Here is a 20,203-nt window from a genome sequence, read left to right on the forward strand (position 1 = left end):
GGTTCGGATTTAACTAGTTTATTTGCTTTTAATAGACACACTTTTATTTTATTTAACAAATTAAATGCAGAGTTTCAGGCTTGGCTAAATGGCTGGCACCTTGTGCAAACAAAATACTGTAACCGATATTCCGGCATATATGTTTTATATATGTACATATGGCTAATATGCAAATCAAATGCTAATCAGCGACTTGCAAACGAAATTCAATTTTGATATACGCTATCTATTACAAATGACTCCCGCAGCCAGCGAAAGGATATAAACCAATTTGTTTGTTTGCCGGCTGATGTTTGTGTGGCCCAAATAGAACTTGGCCAAAATGCAGCGCTCCATTTCCGCAAACAAACAATCGAACAAAAGCCAGCCAACACCGACGAGTGCCGAAATTTTGTGCATTTCGCATCAGTTTATTCCCAGTCCGGCCCCCGGGCCAAGATAATTAAAATTACTAATTGAAAAGGTCCGACAGAATGCACGGGTAACTTACTACCGGATAAATTTACCGCCCCCGGGCCATTCATCATCATCTTAAGCCCAGTTCTGGAAAATTCAATTTTCCAGAGCATAAACCCTGAGCGGTCTAATATTTAGCGAGCGTCCTTCGAGCAATGCGTTTTATGGATTACGGCTAAAACCTTAAACAGGAATTGATTGCCAGCACCACGGGGTGATGATGAGATACAGCACTTTCCCAGGACTTGAATATAATTCAATATCCTTTGGTATATGCAGATTTTTGCGTCAACATTTCTGGCAGTCAGCATCCCCGAGCGAGCCAAAAACTGTGCGGGTATTTGGGTCAGAAATGCATTAGAAAGTGCTAACTAGCTGAAATGCTATCCGATGCGATGGCGCACATAAATAGTGCAGCTAACTTGGTCCCCGGGGCGGTGGTGTAAACAAACTTTTGTGGTCAACGGGTCGGCTAATCGATATCGCCCAAGCACATACACCGGAAGGGGAAAAAAGGAAATCCAAGCCTTACCATATCACATATTTTGTTCCCTTCTTTTTTTTGATATTTTTAGCATTAATTGAATTGGTTTCCTGGCAGCTACAGTTTTCCTTATTTTAAAAATGTAGCACTTGCGGTGAGTGCGGCGACACCAAAGGCAGGCAAACAACGCGGCCAAAAATTTCGAAAAATACAAAATATTACATTTCTGAAGCAGTGCCAAGGAGTGAAGGACACAACATGATTTAGTAATTGCAAATATTTGGCAGGCTAGTAATTAAAAAAATTAAATTAAATCAAATTCAGACTCAAAGAGCACTTTAAAGCCCTTATGTTAATGGATTTCCTTAAACTTTTTAAGCTTCTAATCTGCATTACCTCTGGTAGGCTTGCAGTTACATTTTCCTGGTCGAAATGCTTGGGTTTTTTTTTTTGGGTGCTGCACTCGAGCACTCTGTCGGCCGCCACATAAATCTTGAGTGAAAATTTTCGTTTGGCCCATAAAAAATTAACAATGCGTAAAGGGGGAATGGCAGAAGTTACGAGCCAGACTCTGGCAAAGTCCTGCCGTAAGCCAGGATTTCTGAGAGGGCTTGCCAAGTATGTCCCTGCTGCACTTGAGACCCACAAACACACCCACACTGCAGCAGCCACACACTTTGGTATGTTTGGAGTGTGTGTGTGTGGGTGGCCATAAAGGTTTTGTGGTTCCGTTGCCCAGACTCGTTGGATGCCCTCCAGCATGCCTCATCGCCTACGAGAGTTCACAGAGAAAAATATATACATACTACATTTCTAAAATCTCAAATTAACAAAATTTGAATTAATTTAAATTTAAACTGAAGAATATGTATGGAAAAGATTTAAAAGTTGTCTTGGCTTTCAATATTTTTCTCTCTAAATATATATGTTTTTTGATAAACATTTAAATTTCTAAAAATAAACATAATGCCTTGCTATTGATCCTGATTTATTTTCAGTGCTGGACTTGGATTGAGTCCGATGTTTGCGGTCAGTAGGTTCAACTCTGCATTAAGTAAGGCGGAACAGTTCTATATGGCATTGGTATCCCTTGAACTGAATCCTGCAAGGAGAGCGTCTATCTGGCTGTCAGTATGTCTGTGTTTTTTGGGGTACTGTAAGTGCATTGGGGACCATCGCTTGCGTACTCCGCGTGATGCCCTTAATTGTGAATATGTGTTAATGTATTCCCTTTTGCACGTTAACATTTTATTCTGCCATTTAAAATGCTCCCAATCTGGCTTTAAGCTCCGTTTCGCACTCCCAAGGACTGCCCCAAGAGTGGTGGGCGGTGCAAAGGAGTCCTGCCCAACGTGACACTGAACACGTTTTAACGACGAGAAGCTTCTGGCCCCGGCCCTCATAACTTATGCACATAGATAAGCGGAGGCAGGCAGGACCTCGTTGTCCTTCGGTCCCGAATTTCCATCCTTGCGGTGGCTGCTTCGTTTTTTTTTTTCGTCTTTTTTGGCGGTTCATGGAGGGAATTTTCGGGGGAGCGGAAGGGCTTCAAAATGCTGCTGGCCATTTAAGCAAATTATGAAATTTTCATAATTCTGTATAGTAATTGCTTAAAGCTTGGCAGAAATTCGAAATGAAAAACCCACGCAGGTTCTTGAAGGCATTTAAATAATACATCTGAACGAGAGCATATTTCTTATCATTTATAATTTGAGTATTGTGTTATACCCTTGCAGGGAATTATCATTTTAGTCTGAAGTTTGTAAATATTAGGGATATATATGCTTGATCAGCTTGAAAAGATATCGAAAGACTATATCTTATAGCTGCCAAATAAACGACGGCATACCGAAATTAGTTTCCGTTCTTAAAAAATATAATATTGTACTGGTAATAAATAAATAATAATAAGAATACGTCCATCTCCCTCTCTCGGTATCTCTCTCTCTCTCTCGCTCTCTATCCTTATCTCTCGGTATGCCCATTTCTCGGTATGCCCAACTCTCGATAAGTCTATCCCTCTGTGAATCTCTAGAGGTACCTCTTTCTCTCTGTCTCTCTCTCCCTATCCCTTGCTCTCTCCAACTCTCACTTTCTCTGTTCTCTTTGCTCGGGGACTATAAATAGAGGCACTTCCCTCGCGCTGACCTCATTCTGTCCGTGGGGTACCCAGCGCTTACATCAATAGTGAAAGTGATGGTGATAAGGCTTCGATTCCAAAAAATATCAACTGACCAATGGAATATTTATGGATAACCAGGAAGAAGCTTACTTCGATAAAGATGATGAGAAGCCTAATTGAAGTCAACAAGATATGCGGTAAGTCATAACAATGACAATTATTTCAACTATATGGATGCTAGTGAAGGAACACGACTTGGGTTTAGAATCAATTGTGCTAGCTTTGCATTTATTTTATTTATTGATATTAATGCTTTGTTTTTTTTTTTCCTTGTTTTTATCATCAATCTACTCTTTCTAAATAGCCTCACTTTTAAATCACTTTGAATATTTGATAAGTAATCTTTTCAAGATGATTTCCCCTCAATCTGGGCCTAATCTCTGTGGCTAACCGCAGCAAAGAAATTGCTCTTTGGTGGCCAGAAAGCCTGTTGTTCGATTAACCACAACCGCCTGGTCCACATATTTACATATATCTTGGCTAGCCACTATTTATATTTAATTGTGCTGACCGCAATGTTGGCACGTTACACCTCAAATTGTAATTATTTCCTTGATGGACTCGGGCACACCCGTTGCACGTGCCATTAATTATGAAAATATTGCCCAAAACACTTGTACGGCAAAAAGATGCCACGTTTCTCTCTCTCTTTTCAACTTCATTTTCCATCTCTATCGCTCTGAAATGTTCCCTCTCTGTCTCTGTGTCTCTCTTGGATTCTGCAAACAAAACAGAACTCTGGCTGGTACTTACATTAAATTTAAAGTATTTACCACAATATTTTCGCTACACTTGCCGCAAATTGTATTTTCAGCAACACACATCAAGTATTTTCATACGGGTGTGTGTGCTGTGTGTGTGTACGGTTTGTATTTTATAAAATGTATTGTGTTTTTTGAGTTTTCCTCTGGAATGGCAGAAAACTCTGCTTGCCGTTTTTGTTTGCGGCTGCTGCTTTTCGTCCTTTGTGGCCTTCGCCACGTCCTGCGGACCGTGTTTTTTGGTAGTACGTGTTTGCGGGATTTTACGGTAGCCAAAGTGCGATTTTGACCGGGAATCCATAGGAAAAACGAAGGTATATTACTTGCAGATTTGTTATAAAATTAACAGACTTTTTGTACTCAGAGGTATTTTATTAAGTTTTTCGAAATCTTTTTGAATACATAAAAGGGTATTCGCTGAAAGACTGCCATTAATTATTAATTTCTGCCTGACAATATTCCATCCATTTTCAGTTCAATTATTTTCCAGGGCAACCAGGATTCGTTCACCTAATTTAATTTACCTTCTGCGTCCTTTCCAGTCAAGTACATACAATATTTACTGAACCAAATTAAGGACATGAAAAATCTTTGCTGCCAAATTTAAACAAGTAGAAGGCGAGGCCAAGAAGCTCAAATTGAATAAGTTGGCAGCCGGGATGGTTAGTGAGTGAAAAATGTCTTAATGAAAATTAGGCAGCCAGACGATATTGTTCGTGGGAATGAAAAGGCGCTTGGCAAACTGATTCGGGGTCCTGGACTTCTTAAGAAGCCAGGACACGTAGGCAGCCAACACAGAGCCGCAGGACATTTATACCGCTTACAGTTTTGCTGGGCCCGGGAATAGGCGCAAAAATTCCAAAGGCCCCGCAAACGTGCAATTATTCAAAGTGCAGAGAAAGAGTTTTCGCATTAAACGTGTAACTTTTTGCCAAGGAAATTGTTCATAAGTTGGAGACAACTTTCGCTGAACTTTTTCTGCGGCTGCGGCTAAAATCGAGCCCAAAAGGGAAACATTTTCATTTTCATTCTCATTCCAGTCAGCATCTAATTTATCGCCGCAATTTGCTAGCTGCTGTTGTTGCTGCATATTAATTTAACATAAACGGCTCACAACCGTCACCAAATTGCCACCCAAAATGATTACACGATGCTTGCTGGATGTCCTTGCTGCTTGTCCTTGCCGGATTGCCGGCTTTCTTGCGGATTTTGGCAACGCGCCGCTAAAGATCAGCATCAAATTACCCTAATCAAATTGTCATTACGCATATTTTAAGTAAATGAGTGCGTGAATTTAGATCAAATTAGCAGGCGGCAGCAACTGCCAACGGGCTGACATTCAATTTACATGTGATTTTAGGTCCCTCTACATTTTTTACGACTTTTGCGCTCAGCACAGAGAAGTTAATGTGCGCCAGGATTTTATTTGAGAAAAGGATGTTAATTTTTTTAAATTTCCAAGTGTTGAAATGTAGCGGAAATATAAGTGGTTTTAAATATGTTTCCTAATAGTAAAAGGGAATTTTTCAAAGCTTTATATGTGACTATTAACTTTAAATGGTAATAATCAAATTACTTACTTTAAAGTTATTAGGTCACGGGACTCATATACCTGTTTCATTTTCAGCTGCAGTATATATTAAGATTCCTAAGCCTCCCACTTGAGATATTTTTTCCGACATGTGCTCCCCAAGCATCCTTAGACGCCAAAGGAGAACTTCCCAAAAACAAAGCCCAGATTTGTTGAGTAGTGCAAATTAATCAGGAAAGGGTTAACCGCCGCTTGGATGTAAAAGTGCTCAAAGGCTTCCTCAAGCTAAGACGCTCCCCAAACAGAATAAAGCTTAGTTAGCAAGCAGTTTAGAAAAGTTGCAGGGGAAAAAATAAGTAAATATAGAGCGGAGCATATAAAACTCTTAACAAGACATAAATGGACGAAGAATAAGCAAGGATAACTGAAAACTTTGGCACACACACACTAACGCACAGCCAGGACATGCGGAGAACAAAGTTCGGGGGAAAAACACCTCTAGGATCGCGGGGTTGAGTTGAACTTTCCACTGAACTGGAGCTGAACTTTTATTTGTTTGACTCGTGAGCAACAAACTTTGCTTCCATGCTCCTTCAGCACCAGTCTGCTGCCTGCTGTCGGCTGTCCTTCCTTGATTCTGATTCTATTTCTGCAGAAAGTACTAGTCAGTGATGGTAAATATAGACTTTATAAACAAAGAAATGAAAAAACAAAAAAAAAACTATAAAATAGCCAAGTTTAATGTTGTAAGAACAATAAAAGAAGGTTATTTGGCTATTTAAAGTAGTAATTAAAGTTTAATTAGGCTTTAAGAAGCCTTGAGAAATATGTGAAATGATTTTAGGAATTCTTTAATATTTAAACTTTAATGGGTTGGCTATTTAAGTTTATCTGAACTAAAAACTCTTGAAGTATTCTCAAATAAGTGTCTTAAATAAATCTTTCATGGAAAAGGTTCCACCTTCAAGTTAAATTTACAACTTCCAGTAAAACATTCATAAACAAAGAGTTCAATGCGTTGCCTTCTAAAAAATAAACTTTGCCTATTAAAATAGCTGAAAGTACAAAAACTAGCTGAGTTGGCAAAACCACCCAGAACTGTCTGTGCAGCCTCAAAGTGGAACCCAAACGAGCAGAGGAACCGCTGGCCAAGTGCACTCGAAATTACTCGAATGATACTTGATGGTTGCAATCAGCACAGCACAGTATAGTAGAACCCCCGACCGAAGGGCAGACTTCATTATTTTGATGGCAATTAGCAAATTGAGTTCTATAATATTATTGTTGTCCGCTTTGCAGCACTCCGTTCGAGTTCTTTTAATTTTATTGTGTGTCTCGTGTGTGGCGGAATGTTGTCAAGCAATTAGTGCAGCACGACTGGCTCACTCTGCGTATACTTGATGCGTCCCCAAGGGAAGGGGATCTCTGCTTGGCATTGTAATTAACTTGGAGCACCCAAAAAAAACACAAAAATATATATGTCTCTGACCCTTGGTTTTCTCGCGAAAAAGATTCCTGTTTTCCGTTTTTGGGAATCTGGTCGCGGAGTCAGCTGATAAAACATGAATTCGCTGACATTGCAAAAAGTTTTGTGGGAGTGAAAATCATTTAAAGCGAATCTCTGGTCAGTTGGGGGATACATAGTGAAAAAAAGAGGATTTCAAACTGTATAATTTATGTTCTATATTAAATCAGTAATAAATTAACACACAGTAAAATGATGTTTGAAGTTCTAAGCTATGTATATATTTATTCTTAATAGATATATCTATCCAGTATACAAATTCTTTGCTGTGTGCCTGCATATGGTAAAATTGAAAATTCTGTTTAGCTTAACCTTTTTGCCTTCGCACCCATCGACACCCACTTTAATGGCTCAATCATCTTTGCAATTGTTATGTTCCTGAACCATTTAACCTCATTGTCTGCGAACAAGGGATCCTGGCAGCAAAAAAACACAAGCAAAAACCAAAATCAAATGAACTGGAAACACAATTTCTCAGCGCCTGATTTGTCGCCCTGTTGTTTCCCCCCACACAAACACACATGATAATAATAATGCCCATAATATTATGAATAATGGTTGAGGGGGTGGGGATGGAAAGCGAAATATGAAACGATACTTTAAGCTGCAAAACATTGTCTTTTATGTGGTTACATAACGCGAACGATGACAAAGCCAGTTGAAAGTTGGCATCGCCATTGATCCATGTTGACAATTTTTTGGCGGGTCGCGAAAAATAAATAAATATGCCAAGTTATTCCGCATACTTTTACGCTCGACTGCTCATCGCATCGTGTGTGGCCCGTCCCAGGAGGAGGAGGACGAGAAGGAGGCTTTCACAAAATATATTAACAAGACTCTGTCAATTTCTAAATGAATTTTCTTAAACAAATACACTTATTTTATTCATGTTACCCCTTCAAAAAAATAAACCCCCAACACTCTCTCAGAAAATGGGAAAAACCCCTTCCAATTTTTTTTTGCGTAATGGGCACAAAGTGCTTTTAATTAAGCATCGATATGTGCTTAAATATGAAAAGGCCTTACATATTTAATTAAAAGGAAATTGTATCCTGTTTGCATCTACAAAGGGACTTTGTCCTTGTTTTTTTTTTTTTTAATTGCGCATTTCATGCATTTTAATGCGACTGCCCACATAAAAGACAGTCAGTACCCCCAAAACCCAAAAAGGAAATCGTAATGAGCTCAAAACCGAAAAAAAAGGAAAATTACGCAAACCAAAAAAATAATATATAAATGAGAACAAATTAAAAGCAAGGCAAACACATAAATTATATATGGCTTTCAACGCGGAAAGCATCACATTGATATGGAAATAAACTCGGGGCCGCTAATCAAATGTAAGCACATTTAATGTTAAAATAAACAGAAATGAGTTGATCCAGCGCAAATAGGAAAAATGTAATGAAAAGAGCTAAGGGCTGAAAGCTGAAAGCCCCAAAAAAGACCAAAAGCTGGCACAGGCCCGAGATCTGCCTCGATTTTCCCTATTGATTCAGTCCCGCATAAATATTTATGTGCAGCAGCAGCAAATATGCTCATTCATGACAGACAAAGTGGTATTTAATTGAGAAGTAAAATATATGAAGCACGTGGCGGTAAATAAAATAAGAATTCCGGAGATTCAACATCCAGGAAGGCAGGTTATCAAGGGTGAGGAAAGAGGTTTTAGCCAGAATTATGTTTTGAGTTGAGTTGGTTTAATTTAATTTAGCTGAGCAGGAAATACACAAAGCAGACATTCTAAATAAAATATTTGTACAAAAAGTACTAGAATTAAAATTTAAAGGAATAAACACTACAGAAAATTATATAATAATAATAAATAATTACTCATGTGCAAGTGTAAGAACTAAGGATACAACACAACACAAACAAACCAATAATGTTCCCTCTATAAAAATGCAACTTTAGCTGAGCTCGCAATTTCCCTAATTAATAACGCTGTGCTTTTATTTATTTCACTTCCCACTGCTTATAGTATCATGCTTATTTTTAATCATAAATCCCCCAAAATAAACCCCTTTATCCAATGACCATAAAAAAAGCAAACATAAACTTCAATCTGAAAGCAAACACATGCGTTATGCGATGCTACTGTGCGCGCGGAGATGCCACTTGAAACAAACAGAAAAAGAAAACATAAATTTCGTTATTGAGTTAGCAGAGCCACTCACACCACCAACAAAACCACCACCACCCGCACCACACAAAGAACTGAAACAAAACAAAAAATTCGAACCACGAGAGCCACTTTCAGACTCGACAAACAAAACAAAGTCACCGAAAGAAGACTGCGAATTTGTGTGTTTTTGTGGGGATATTTTCAGGCGTCGTCGTTTTATTCCTTTTGAAGTGGCACGAAAAATACAGAAAAGAAAAGAAAAACTTCGAGTTTATGTCTGCCACTGTGGGGCATAATTCCCTTTAAAGACTTTAACGCTTTTTTAATAATTTTTTATTGTCAAGAAATTCACTTAGGCATTATTCGCGTTTTGAGAAGTTTTAAGTGCCGACATCGCGGGACTTCTTTCTGCAAAGTTTATGTGCGTCTTAGTTTAATTTCTTATTTTGTTTTCCGCAAAAGTTTCATAAAAAAACGGTTTGCTGTTTAAAGGTTTGGTTTGAATTACTGATTATTGTTACATCTGAATAAGTGGCAACATATTTCCATTAAACCCAGATGCAACGAAAAATATTGACTTTTTAGCCAATCAATAAACATTAACGTCAAGGGCACTGTAGTGCTTTTTCAAGTTAATCCCATTGTTCGCCAATATTGTTGGGCCAATGTATACAAATAAATTTTTTTAAGCCGCATTTATGCGTTGGCTTTTATTTAATTTGCATTCATACCCGGCCATTTGCATAGGTCAGCGTTGAATATAAAAAATAAAAAATAAATGCGAAAAAGTTCACCCTTTTGTGTGCGCTGTAAAATCAACAAGCTGGGAAATAAACTGAAGCTCAAACTGAAGCTGGACTGGGAATTGAATTGTCACAGCTGCAATTTTTCAAATGTCAAATCAAAACAGAAAACCAATTACTTTCAATGATTAATTACCGCACTCGAAGGCGCTGTGCCTAGCCAACAAATGTTGAAGACCGCAGAATGATTTTGATTGCGACCGGGTTGGGTTTTGATTTATGATCCGATCAACCCTTTGCTGACAAGTCCCCGATGTGATGGGCCACCCTGCCTCATCCCTCAGCCATCGGCATCTCCGCAGGATATTTCCGTGAACTTGCGCTCCTTCTCAACATGGAAATCACCTTAAAATTCATAAGTTTGCGGGCGACGAAGTAGGCAGAAACCGCAAGTAAAACAGCAGCTGCATGTCATTAACTATATGGAAGGTGGCGGCGGCGGCGTCGTCGTAATCCTCTCCACTTGACGCACAACACGGCGTATACGTAATACCACCAACACGGCGTATACGCAACGCGACCAACTTTTCAACGCATCATTTTTCGAACATTTAGGAGCCACACTTTTGGGAGAGTGCGGTGTGACACCTCTTTATCCTAACTCGGTTTTGCTTTCCACACACACACCCCCACTCAACTTGTCTCTTTCAACATTATTATTTTTGTTTTTTATATTTTTTCTATTTTGGCTGTCGTCAAAGCTGCGGATTATGCGCACAGAAAATGAGAGTTTATGTATGAAATTATGCAAAACAGGCCGGCAGACGATAATCATGATGGTTAGAAATCCTGCGGCTGATGACTCCTTAACCCGCCAAGGTCCTGTCCGCTTTTGTTCCATTATAAATGCAAGTTGAGCGATTATGATGATGATTAAGATGAAAAGTGAAATTTTCTGTATGCCTGCATGGAAATTTCTTATTTTTAATTACAATTTGCTTCGGCCGGCAGTGACCCAAATATATATATTATATTTGTACGAGTATTACGAGTATCATGTAGGAAGAAAGGGTTCTTTCAACCCTTTTTTCTTTCGTTTTGTTTCGAATCCTCAGCTGCATGCCTGGCTGCATAATTATGTTGCCAAACTGGTTAGCTGACCGGCAAAAAAATAAACTTAACAAGAACCAGCCAAAGTTGAGCGAGGAGCCACGGAACCCCTGGAAGTCTTAACCCCAACTTACTTGAGCATGACGAATGGCTTTGTTGAGTTACCACCACTTGTCCCAAGGATTTTATTAAAAATTCCTTAGACACAGGTGCAGTTTTTTGGGGAAAACTTTTTTCAATATGCCTTTTTGGCAAATAATTGGATGGATGGTTTTCAGCCCGCTTTTAACGCTGATAAAACCTGTTGTCGCAGATTAAATATTAATGGCTCCCATTAATATCATCTTTGGCCGTCCGAAGCCAATAAAATGTGCCTAATGTCGCGATATTTATGGCAAGGAAGTTAATTTATGCTCGAAGCGAAACGAATTACCAATCGATACTAGAACTTGGCCATGTAATTACGCAATGATTTATCAGGCAGCTCTTAATAAACGCTTTTACTGTTGACTTTTCAGGGAAAGAACACTTTTAATGGAAACCTTTTAAGAGCGGAAGTAGCTGCGATTTGATATAGTCGTCGCCAGTCCCCCGATAGGGTTTACTTTGCGGTTTTTCTGATTGACAAGACATTGGAGCAGGTGAAAAACAATAGCGGCCCGGAGGTAACTGCTCAGGTGGCTACAACTTACGTGTGCCGTCTTCTTAATGAGAAAACAAATATCAAGGTACTTGGATGCATAAATCGATTTATTTCAATGGTTAATTATTTCCGGGAAGATTGAGGTTTTATGTGCGAAAACATATTGTTTGATACATACAAGATTTTATAAAAAATTTGAACAATTACTCAGTACTAATATTGAATAGAATTTATATTTTTATATAACATTCGTTAAACATTTATTTTACATTATATTATTCAAGTTTCTGTTAATCATTTAAAAACTTCAAATGATGTTGAGTTGGGCCAGAATATATTTAGTTTCTTATGCAAAGAATTCATTTTAAATAATAACCCTTATTCTCTCAACCTTTTCCACGATTAGTTCATCATACAAAGTATTTCAACATTAATTTCAGAGGTAAATAGAACACCTAATTCCCTCTTATTTCGCCAAAAGCATCCAATTTAACTTTGGAAATTAATTCGGGGCAATGCAATCTAAAAATTGTAAATCAAATTGAAGGATCTTCCATCAAACTTACCCTATGCACGGCGGCATGTAAATCGAAAATTACCAGAAATTGTCACTTTACATCACGCCTGCTGCAGGACCAATAAATCATGCTGCACACATACACCACACACACACACTGCCACACGGAAGCACAACACACACACTCACTTGCTCTCTGGCCTAGTGTCCTTCGGTTAGTGTGTGTGTGAATATTCAAATCAGTGAATAAATGAAATTTGTTACAGGACTCGCGGCACACTCGCACACACACCCCACTTACGCACTGAAATTGAGTGGCGAAATTTCAAAGGGTGTCCGTCGTCGTGTATTTAGCAAATGAACCGTTAATTAAGTTGCCAAAAGGTGCCCAGTTTTCCCGGGGTTTTTCCCGCTTTGTCCTGTAATATTTTCGAATTTGCGAGCGGTAATCAAAGTTTACAAACTATGCGATCAGCGAAACGGAATTAAATTAAGTGCCAGAGATGAATGGCGACTTCATTACGAGTTCCACACACTTTGGCTGCCAATTAACTCGCCCGAATTTAATTAAGGCTTAGGTCCTGATTTGTGGCGCGCACTAGATCTCAATCTTGACGAGCAGGCAATCCTCCGAATACGGTTTCAACTACGTAAACGAGTCTTTTGAGTAACACTCAGAGTGCTGCGAACAGGGCCACCCGTGCTGCCTGAACTTAAAACGAATACTGAAGCCACCGGAATCGCGCGCTGAAAGTAAAACCCGAAGTCAAGAACGGCTCGAGCTTCAAGCGTTGGCCAACAGTGTTGGCAATCATTTTCCAAAGAACAAATGATTGAGGGAAGTTTACAAGAAATTTTATGAAACACAATTAATCAAAAGATTTAAATATTTCAGTTATAGTTATTACCTTTTCTTTAATAAGGTTCTTGGACAGTTCTTTATAGACTTGAAAATGATTGACAACGCTAATCGTGACCTATATTTGCTTTAAGTTTTTATATATATTAAAATGTATATAAATATTTAAGAATATTAAAAATACTAAATATTATTGCGTTATTTTTGATTCTATTAATTTATTTAACTTTAATTAAAGTCAAATTTGGCTGTAAATATCCCAACTTGTCCACACTGGTTCGAGCGACAATGGTCAGTGGAACTTGCAACATGTTGCATGGTGCTTTCAAACCCGAGTTCCACCTCGGCGATTCTATGTTTTTTGAGTCCGAAGCTCTGATCTTGGCTTTTGAGGCTGTGTTTACTTTGTTCTTTATTGAGGTGCAAGTTTTGAAGCCTTTAGAAGATGCATTGAAAATATATTAACAAATTTTTTTATGACATTAAATTAGAAACAGCAAAAAGCTTTTTAACTGCATATTTTATTTAGTATATAATTAACATAGTATTATTAAGGAGAAAAGGAATCAGACACTATAAATCAATTGAAATATTAAACTCTCTTAGATGAAGTTATCGACTAGTTAGTATAAAACTATTCCACATTTTTATTGAATCATTTTTATTTCAACATATTTCCAAAGCTGTCAGACATAACAAACCTAATTTTTAATATTTATACTCTTTAATATTAGTTCTTTTAACAAAAGAAAGAAGAACTGCAACAGAATATTATAAGCTTAGTGCACAAAAAGTTTTGTGTGAAGTTGTCGCCAACGAAAGTCTTCTTTTAAACCCACTAGAAGTTTTGTGGTTGTTTAATCTACATCTGGTGTGGTAAGAAATATGTTCAGGTGGCTTCTTTAGCCTCTTATTTGAATTTTTGGAGCGACCAACTCACCTGCTAAATGCTTAAAGTAACACCACCATAAGAAACTGTTGCTCTGTCATAACAATAAAAAAAATGTATAAAGAAACTTATCCGAAGTGCAACATCCTCTTGGGGCGACAATGCAGTCGAAAAGTTTCAGTAGGAAAACTAAAAGTCAAATATAAGATGGCAGGCAACTTTGGCCATAAAACATGGCACAAAGCCGCACACACACACACACACACACACACACACACACACGAGAGCCGGAAAACCACCGAAAAAAAGAAATGGAAACCTTGAAGAGGTGGGGCCGTGGCAAAGCAATGAAAATTCCGACCTACCGCAATAAATTCCGCGGGAAAAGCAACGCGAGAGATGCCAAAATGAGAGTGAAATGGCCAACACACACACACTCGCACGCACACTGGGCAAAGGAAAAGGAAAACACACCCCTCGGAAAACCTCAAGAAGGCACAACGCACACAGGGACACCTCAGGCACGGCGCCATAAATCGCGCTTAGCCAAAACAAAGCATAGCATCGGGGTCCAGGACTCAGGACTCACGACATCAGGCATCAGGATTCCGATTCGGATTCGGAATCAGTTTCGGTTTCAGCTGTGGACCGAAATCCTTTGACCTGACACAATGCTCCACATTCGATGTTTTTGGTTCGAGTTGGAGTTGGAAGTGCGCCTGCGCCTTGATGTCCTTTGAGCGGCCGAACAGCTGTTCTAGGCGAGACCCTTACCTAGGACAACATGTGCATCCTTTGGGGGAGTTAGTCTAAGCGGGCCTGTGGGCTAGATCTCTAGAATTTTAGAATCCTTACAACTACTACCTATGTTTTAAATTTATTTTATTTTTTATTCTGGCCTTGTTCATTCCTTAGGTAGAGCTTAGTTGTTAATGCTCCGCCAAGGATAATGGCTTCTAACAGCAACACATTTCTCCAGCAGTCCTTGATACGAGTTTAATATTAAGCTGAGTTCACAGGGGAAATTAGTATAAAATTTGAAATATTTCAAAATATCTGCAACTCACCAATGATCTAGGGATCTTTTCGCTTTACATCTCAGCGTTGACACGTACTCGAGCAGCTCCTACACGGACTACAGCAAGGACTTCCGCCATCCAAGGGGACCAGGCAGCCGGGCGGGCAGGGTCCAATGTAGAAAGGGTCGAAACTGCAGACCAGCATTAAAACCATTTTGAAAATGTAATATTCAAACGGCACAGAAAGGGGAAAAACTCTTTTTATTCTGTAGCTGGTTACGTCCCGCCTTTGTGGGTGAGAAAGGATTGATTAAATTTAGAATCCGTAAAAAAAAGAACATTTTGAAAACGTACTGAATTTTTTTTTACTGCTGATGAAACGCGTTGAAGTTATTCCTTGGCTTGGAATTTTAAATTTAGTTGCTCATACTTTTTATTCTATTTTTTTTGTTTTTAATGCTGTGTTCAGGCCGAACTGTACGGACGGAATGAGCTCTGTATGTTTCAAATCACATAGAGCTAAGCAGAAAATTGAAGTTCGAGCCATAGCATACTAGGGACTAGAAAAATTGTTAAGAATTTAAAATCTTTAACCATATTTGTTAGATCTCTGAAGTGTCCCTTATCTAGGTAGCCAGGGGAATTACTTCTAGTCTGAGAAATTAGCGAAAGTTGTCACTTTGGATTCAAAAGAAGAACACACTTCAGGGTAAAAGGCTCTGGATTCTTGCTTCGATCTTGGCATCAGCGGTGCATATAACTATAAACCTTAATAAGCTTGTCTATAAAGAAAAATATCGAAACTGGATATACATATATGAATGTATATTCTTTTACAGAAAAATCTAAAACCAAAACCAACTCATTTGCATACTCTTTTCTTTTTCTGTCAAAATCCCAAAATATACCTTTTATTTAAACACTTTTTACAAATGAAACAACATAATATTAGTTTTTCCTTTAAGTTTATTGCCTGAAAACATTCTTTCGTTTGGTAGGGAGTTTTGCGTTGTTCGCGTCTGCAAGGATTAAAATTTATAACAGTAACACATTTCTCCAGCAATTCTTAACAGGAACTTTCGTTTTAAGCTGGGGAGAATATTGAAATAAATACTATTTATAAATCTCAAAATATATCTTAAATAACTCACCAATGATCTGCGACCAATTTGCTTCTCAACTAAGCGGCATCTCACCAGCCGCATGGACAGGAGCTGCAGCAGCCACCACAGGGCCCACAGCCACCGCAAGGACTGCAGCAAGGACCGCAGCCAGGACTGCAGCAGGGGCTACCGCCAGTCAGGGGGACCAGGCAGCCGGGCGGGCAGGGACCCACATAGAAGGGATCGAAACTGCAGCACAGCATAAGAACCATCTTGAGAGTTTATTAAATTGGGATCGTGCTGGAAATAGCCTGACTTTTTTAGGAGAGAAATTGTGATACAGGTGCACTTTTATACTTTATTCCAAAATCTTACTATAATTTTTTAACTGCTGAAGAAACGCGCTAAAATTATTCCTTGGTTTTAAATTTAGAACTTAATTTTTCATAGTTTTTTGTTCTTTATTCTACGAAAGCGAAAGAGATGTGTTCAAGCCGAACTTCAGGAATAGACTGAATCTCAATGCTTTCGAACTACAAAGGGCCGACAAAAAAGTGAAGTCTCAGACCCATCGCCTACTTGGGACTACTACAAATTTTGGAGATTTCAAAGATGAAAGCCCTTGGTTTCTGTCGCCTCTATTACTCCTCTCCCGGGGGATCCGCCCACGTCAGCGTGTCATCTTGGTGTTCAGGTTCCTTCTTCGTGGCAACATCCTTATCTTCTTCGCTGGGCTTCCTTAGGCTCGGCAGTCGGGGCAGGTGTGGTCCAATGACGGCGCAGGCTTTGCTTCCGATGCTTTGGACTGCCGAGCAAGTGGCGTTTATGTAATCACCCTCCAAGATTGGCTGCTCCCCCTCGGCCGAGGTCAGCTGGTCCACCACAGGTCCGCCGCGGGTGACTAGGTTGGAGATATTGGCGCTGGTTTGGTCCGACACCCGGCCACTAATACACGACACTGAGTTAGCCAATAGCACGATCATGGCCACCACGCTCGCCACTCCGATGGCTAAGTGCACCTGATCCATTTCTAGGAAGAAGCGGAAGCGGAAGCGGAAGCGGGATATGGAGGAGGATCGATTTTAGGTTTCACAATCGACCAGGCTGACATTAGATACAAAGGCAACTCAATAAGTTATCAGCCTGTTACAATATGGTGTTCAGGTGTCGCCGAGAGCTCTTTTTGCACTCTTAGATTTCAGGTGTGTTATCATTGAGCATTCAGCACTTCGTGGGGTGATCCGCTAGAAAGGATTCATGCAGGATAATTATTAATTAGTCGAGATTTCTTGTGGCTAGAAAGATCTCGAGACTGTTACATTATAATTATTAATTTTAGGTTTTTAAACGAACAGAGACAGCCACTGATGCCACAAAAGTAGCTTCAGTAGCTTCAGATATCTAAGTGCATTCCTTAAATATATAAAAAAAAACCTTTAGTTAATAGCAGCATCTTTTTATTCAATTTTAATTCGTGGAATCTTGATAAAGTATAAAGTATAATTTGTATATAAACAAGATGAAGACTTCTTTCCAGCCATTCTCCAATTTATTTCTAAAATCAGGGTTAGTTCGGTAGACATTCTTCCATTTATTTTACTATATACCAAAGATGAAATATCTACGCGATGTATTTTATTTTCTATATAAACCGATTCCCAACAGTTTTAAAAGGAGATTCCAATTAAGACCCAGCTAAGCAGCGTATTTATTTCATATTAGACACATATCGGTAGCATTTTGTGTGGATTTAAGGTTCTCCCTCCGAGTCTTTTGTTCCTGACTCCCCACTTATCCGAAACTATTTTGCTCCCTTTGCTATTGCTGCTCCTGTTTTTGCTCCTGATTTTGCTGTTCCTGCTTCTGCGGCTCCTGATTCTGCTGCTCCGGTTTCTTTTTTGACTCCCGGGCGGGATTGCAACAGGGAAGCTGCGACTCCGCACTGCATTCCGGGTCGCAACAGGGCGGATCGGGGCCGATGTAGCCGGGATTAAACATGCGAGACATGCTGCAGGTCCTCCACGGAGCAGGGAACACGGAATACGCTTCTCGACCGAATTGCAGCGCAGGCAGGTGTCCTGGGTTCTGTTTTATGGATTTTCCCGAATTTACATAGATGCTAACAGGGTGAAATTTCTAAGCAGAGTGAACCAGGGGGAGGCAGGCCCGAAAACTTCCTCATTTCCATGGGGGATTAGAACACAAAAGAACTGGATAACTAGATGCTCGATACGGGGGAAGAGCTCAAAGAGCTATCGTTAAGCGGATTGCATATTGGAGGGGAAGCTACTAATTAAACAGTAACTGGATAAAGTCATGAAATATATTGCGGAAAGGGAAAGTTAACTATATTAATTCAGGTAACAATTAATCTTCTAATAGAAGTAAACAAGTGACACAAAAACGATTTTTGGAAAAGCAAATTACATTGCACATATTTTTCACAAATGTTTTTGGGTAAGACAAACCTTTCTCAGTGCCTTTCATAATATTTACCATTATGGGTAATCGAACAACAGACATATTGACCTCCCCAAAACACACAACACAATACCTCCTGCCTGGCCATGGTTAGAGAGCATGCGGAATGCTTATAATTATTTCATAATCGGGCAACACTTCACATTTATGGTGACAAAAGCCTGCGGATAGACAATAGCCCCCTGCAGGCTATTCCGCCGGGGCTGCCACATCGAAATTGGGCCACACAAAACGGCCGCAGGCGCAAATACGGAATTTAAGTTGAAATTAATGAATAATTAAGCTGCGCCGGGCGCAGACGTTGGCCCAGAGCGGAAATGCGGCATTTGCATAACTAACACAATGAACTACATACTATGACTCTGGCCGTTCATAAATTAGATATGCAAATGCAAATGGAAAACTAACGGCACTGCTGCCTTTGTCAATTAATCAATCAATCAACGCAGCAGAAGGCCAGCCGCGGAAATCACTTGTCCAGCGTCTGCCGTCCGTCGTCCAGGAACTCCAAACGGAAAGCTGCATCTCCATCCATTCCTCCATCCATCCATCCATCCGCCCATCCTTCCCCATCACGCATGCCAATTTTCCGTACCACGGTTTCTGATTGCCCGCTAAGTTCGGAGCCCATCCGAGCCCCATCATCATCGGAGCAGTTGCGATCCGCCAGTTTTAAGGCGATGGCAGAGTCATTAGCATCAAAGGGCAACGCAACGGTGACACGACCAGCGACCCCTCCTGCCAGCTGATCCGCACAGTGGGCTAGAATCACGGAAGTGTATTGAAGGGGAAAGCCCAACATTGATTACTGGTTATCAATGTCACATAGATGTTATAGATATTGATATATTTATATATTTATATATATATAAATTTAATATCTTTATTAAAATTATCGAACAACATTTTGTCTCTCGCTTATAAAACAGTGATAAACTCATTTCCGACCGTATAAACCTTATACATATATTCTTGATCAACATCAACAGCTGAGTCGATTTAGCGGTATCCGGTAAAAGAAAAAACTTTCGAAACTTTTTAAAAATTTTGTAAGGAAAAATTTGTCAAAGAAATTGCAAAAAAATTTTAATTTTTATAAATTTTAAATTGTGTATGCATATTTATTACCCTAACAAAAACTAATTTAGGAAAGCTTTCCGAATAGAAATTAATGGTTTTTTCGCTTAGTTATGACTTTTTTAAAATTCGATTATTAGAAAAAATTGCCATATAAAAATATTTACAAAAATCTAAATAAAAATATTTTAAACTTAAATATAATCGATTTAGGATACGATCTTATAATGCAATTTTAAAACTGCTTAGGTAGATAAAGTTCAGACTCCCAAAGCTAGTTTCCTTTCCTATTGTACTTGTATTTTTCATATATATTATTAATTAAAATATTTATTTAAATAATTTCTTAAACTAAAACCCACTGCAGCCGTCAAAGTCGTGCGCACTATTTGTGTAATTTATATTCAAAGCGCAACGCGATGCGGCGAGTGCGTTGCGTAGGTGGGTGTGGATGGTGTGTGTGCGTGGTGTGTGTGCATGGTGTGTGTACTGGTCAGCTCTCTTCTGGGCGGCACTTCCAGTTCCATTTCCCCGCCGAGCCTGCCAGTGTAGTCGCGCGAACTGCTTTTAAGTGGCGATGGCGATGTTGGTCAGCGGTGGCAGCAGCACTTTTATGGGGTGGAGTGGTCCCAGGCAATTTAAGGGATTAAGGGAAGGGCATACAGACCTCACAGTCAGCTCTTTAGGTCTATTTAAAT

At 39.4% G+C, this 20,203-nt stretch overlaps 5 protein-coding genes across 6 annotated transcripts in view; all 5 read right to left on the reverse strand.

The window, feature by feature from the left end:
• Positions 1–12,839, reverse strand: part of rdo (leucine-rich repeat domain-containing protein reduced ocelli) — a 54,429-nt gene extending 41,590 nt beyond the window's left edge. The window contains exon 1 of one of the 2 annotated variants that reach the window (XM_086832401.1): positions 12,127–12,839. The gene's annotated coding sequence lies outside the window, so the exon portion shown is untranslated. The remainder of the gene's footprint in view (positions 1–12,126) is intronic. The other variant, XM_086832400.1, reaches the window with a different exon arrangement.
• Positions 12,840–14,690: 1,851 nt separating this feature from the next.
• On the reverse strand, positions 14,691–15,163 carry LOC110179878 (uncharacterized). Its single transcript, XM_086832403.1, has 2 exons — positions 14,893–15,163; positions 14,691–14,832 (listed from the first exon to the last, which is right to left on the reverse strand). Exon 1 carries the CDS (start codon positions 15,056–15,058, stop codon positions 14,924–14,926), a length of 135 nt encoding a protein of 44 aa, XP_086688529.1. The 5' UTR covers positions 15,059–15,163; the 3' UTR covers positions 14,691–14,832; positions 14,893–14,923.
• A 629-nt stretch (positions 15,164–15,792) lies between these two features.
• On the reverse strand, positions 15,793–16,219 carry LOC110187475 (uncharacterized). The gene is made up of 2 exons (XM_020956862.2): positions 15,996–16,219; positions 15,793–15,933 (listed from the first exon to the last, which is right to left on the reverse strand). The coding sequence occupies exon 1, from the start codon at positions 16,217–16,219 to the stop codon at positions 16,037–16,039; it is 183 nt and encodes a 60-aa protein (XP_020812521.2). The 3' UTR covers positions 15,793–15,933; positions 15,996–16,036.
• Positions 15,793–17,105, reverse strand: LOC110187474 (uncharacterized). Its single transcript, XM_086832404.1, has 3 exons — positions 16,323–17,105; positions 15,996–16,262; positions 15,793–15,933 (listed from the first exon to the last, which is right to left on the reverse strand). Exon 1 carries the CDS (start codon positions 16,973–16,975, stop codon positions 16,589–16,591), a length of 387 nt encoding a protein of 128 aa, XP_086688530.1. The 5' UTR covers positions 16,976–17,105; the 3' UTR covers positions 15,793–15,933; positions 15,996–16,262; positions 16,323–16,588.
• Positions 17,106–17,625: 520 nt separating this feature from the next.
• Positions 17,626–18,271, reverse strand: LOC110187479 (uncharacterized). The gene has a single exon (XM_020956865.2). It carries the CDS (start codon positions 17,952–17,954, stop codon positions 17,766–17,768), a length of 189 nt encoding a protein of 62 aa, XP_020812524.2. The 5' UTR covers positions 17,955–18,271; the 3' UTR covers positions 17,626–17,765.
• Positions 18,272–20,203: the final 1,932 nt, after the last annotated feature.

This window comes from Drosophila serrata, unplaced genomic scaffold (assembly GCF_035046125.1).
Source record: "Drosophila serrata isolate PLE 108 unplaced genomic scaffold, ASM3504612v1 contig_249, whole genome shotgun sequence".
NCBI lineage: Eukaryota > Metazoa > Arthropoda > Insecta > Diptera > Drosophilidae > Drosophila > Drosophila serrata.

Bases quoted from the DNA above. Each gene is read 5' to 3' on its own strand.
- LOC110187475 (XM_020956862.2), bottom strand. From the start codon at position 16,219: ATGGTTCTTATGCTGTGCTGCAGTTTCGATCCCTTCTATGTGGGTCCC.
- LOC110187479 (XM_020956865.2), bottom strand. From the start codon at position 17,954: ATGTCTCGCATGTTTAATCCCGGCTACATCGGCCCCGATCCGCCCTGT.
- LOC110187474 (XM_086832404.1), bottom strand. From the start codon at position 16,975: ATGGATCAGGTGCACTTAGCCATCGGAGTGGCGAGCGTGGTGGCCATG.
- LOC110179878 (XM_086832403.1), bottom strand. From the start codon at position 15,058: ATGGTTTTAATGCTGGTCTGCAGTTTCGACCCTTTCTACATTGGACCC.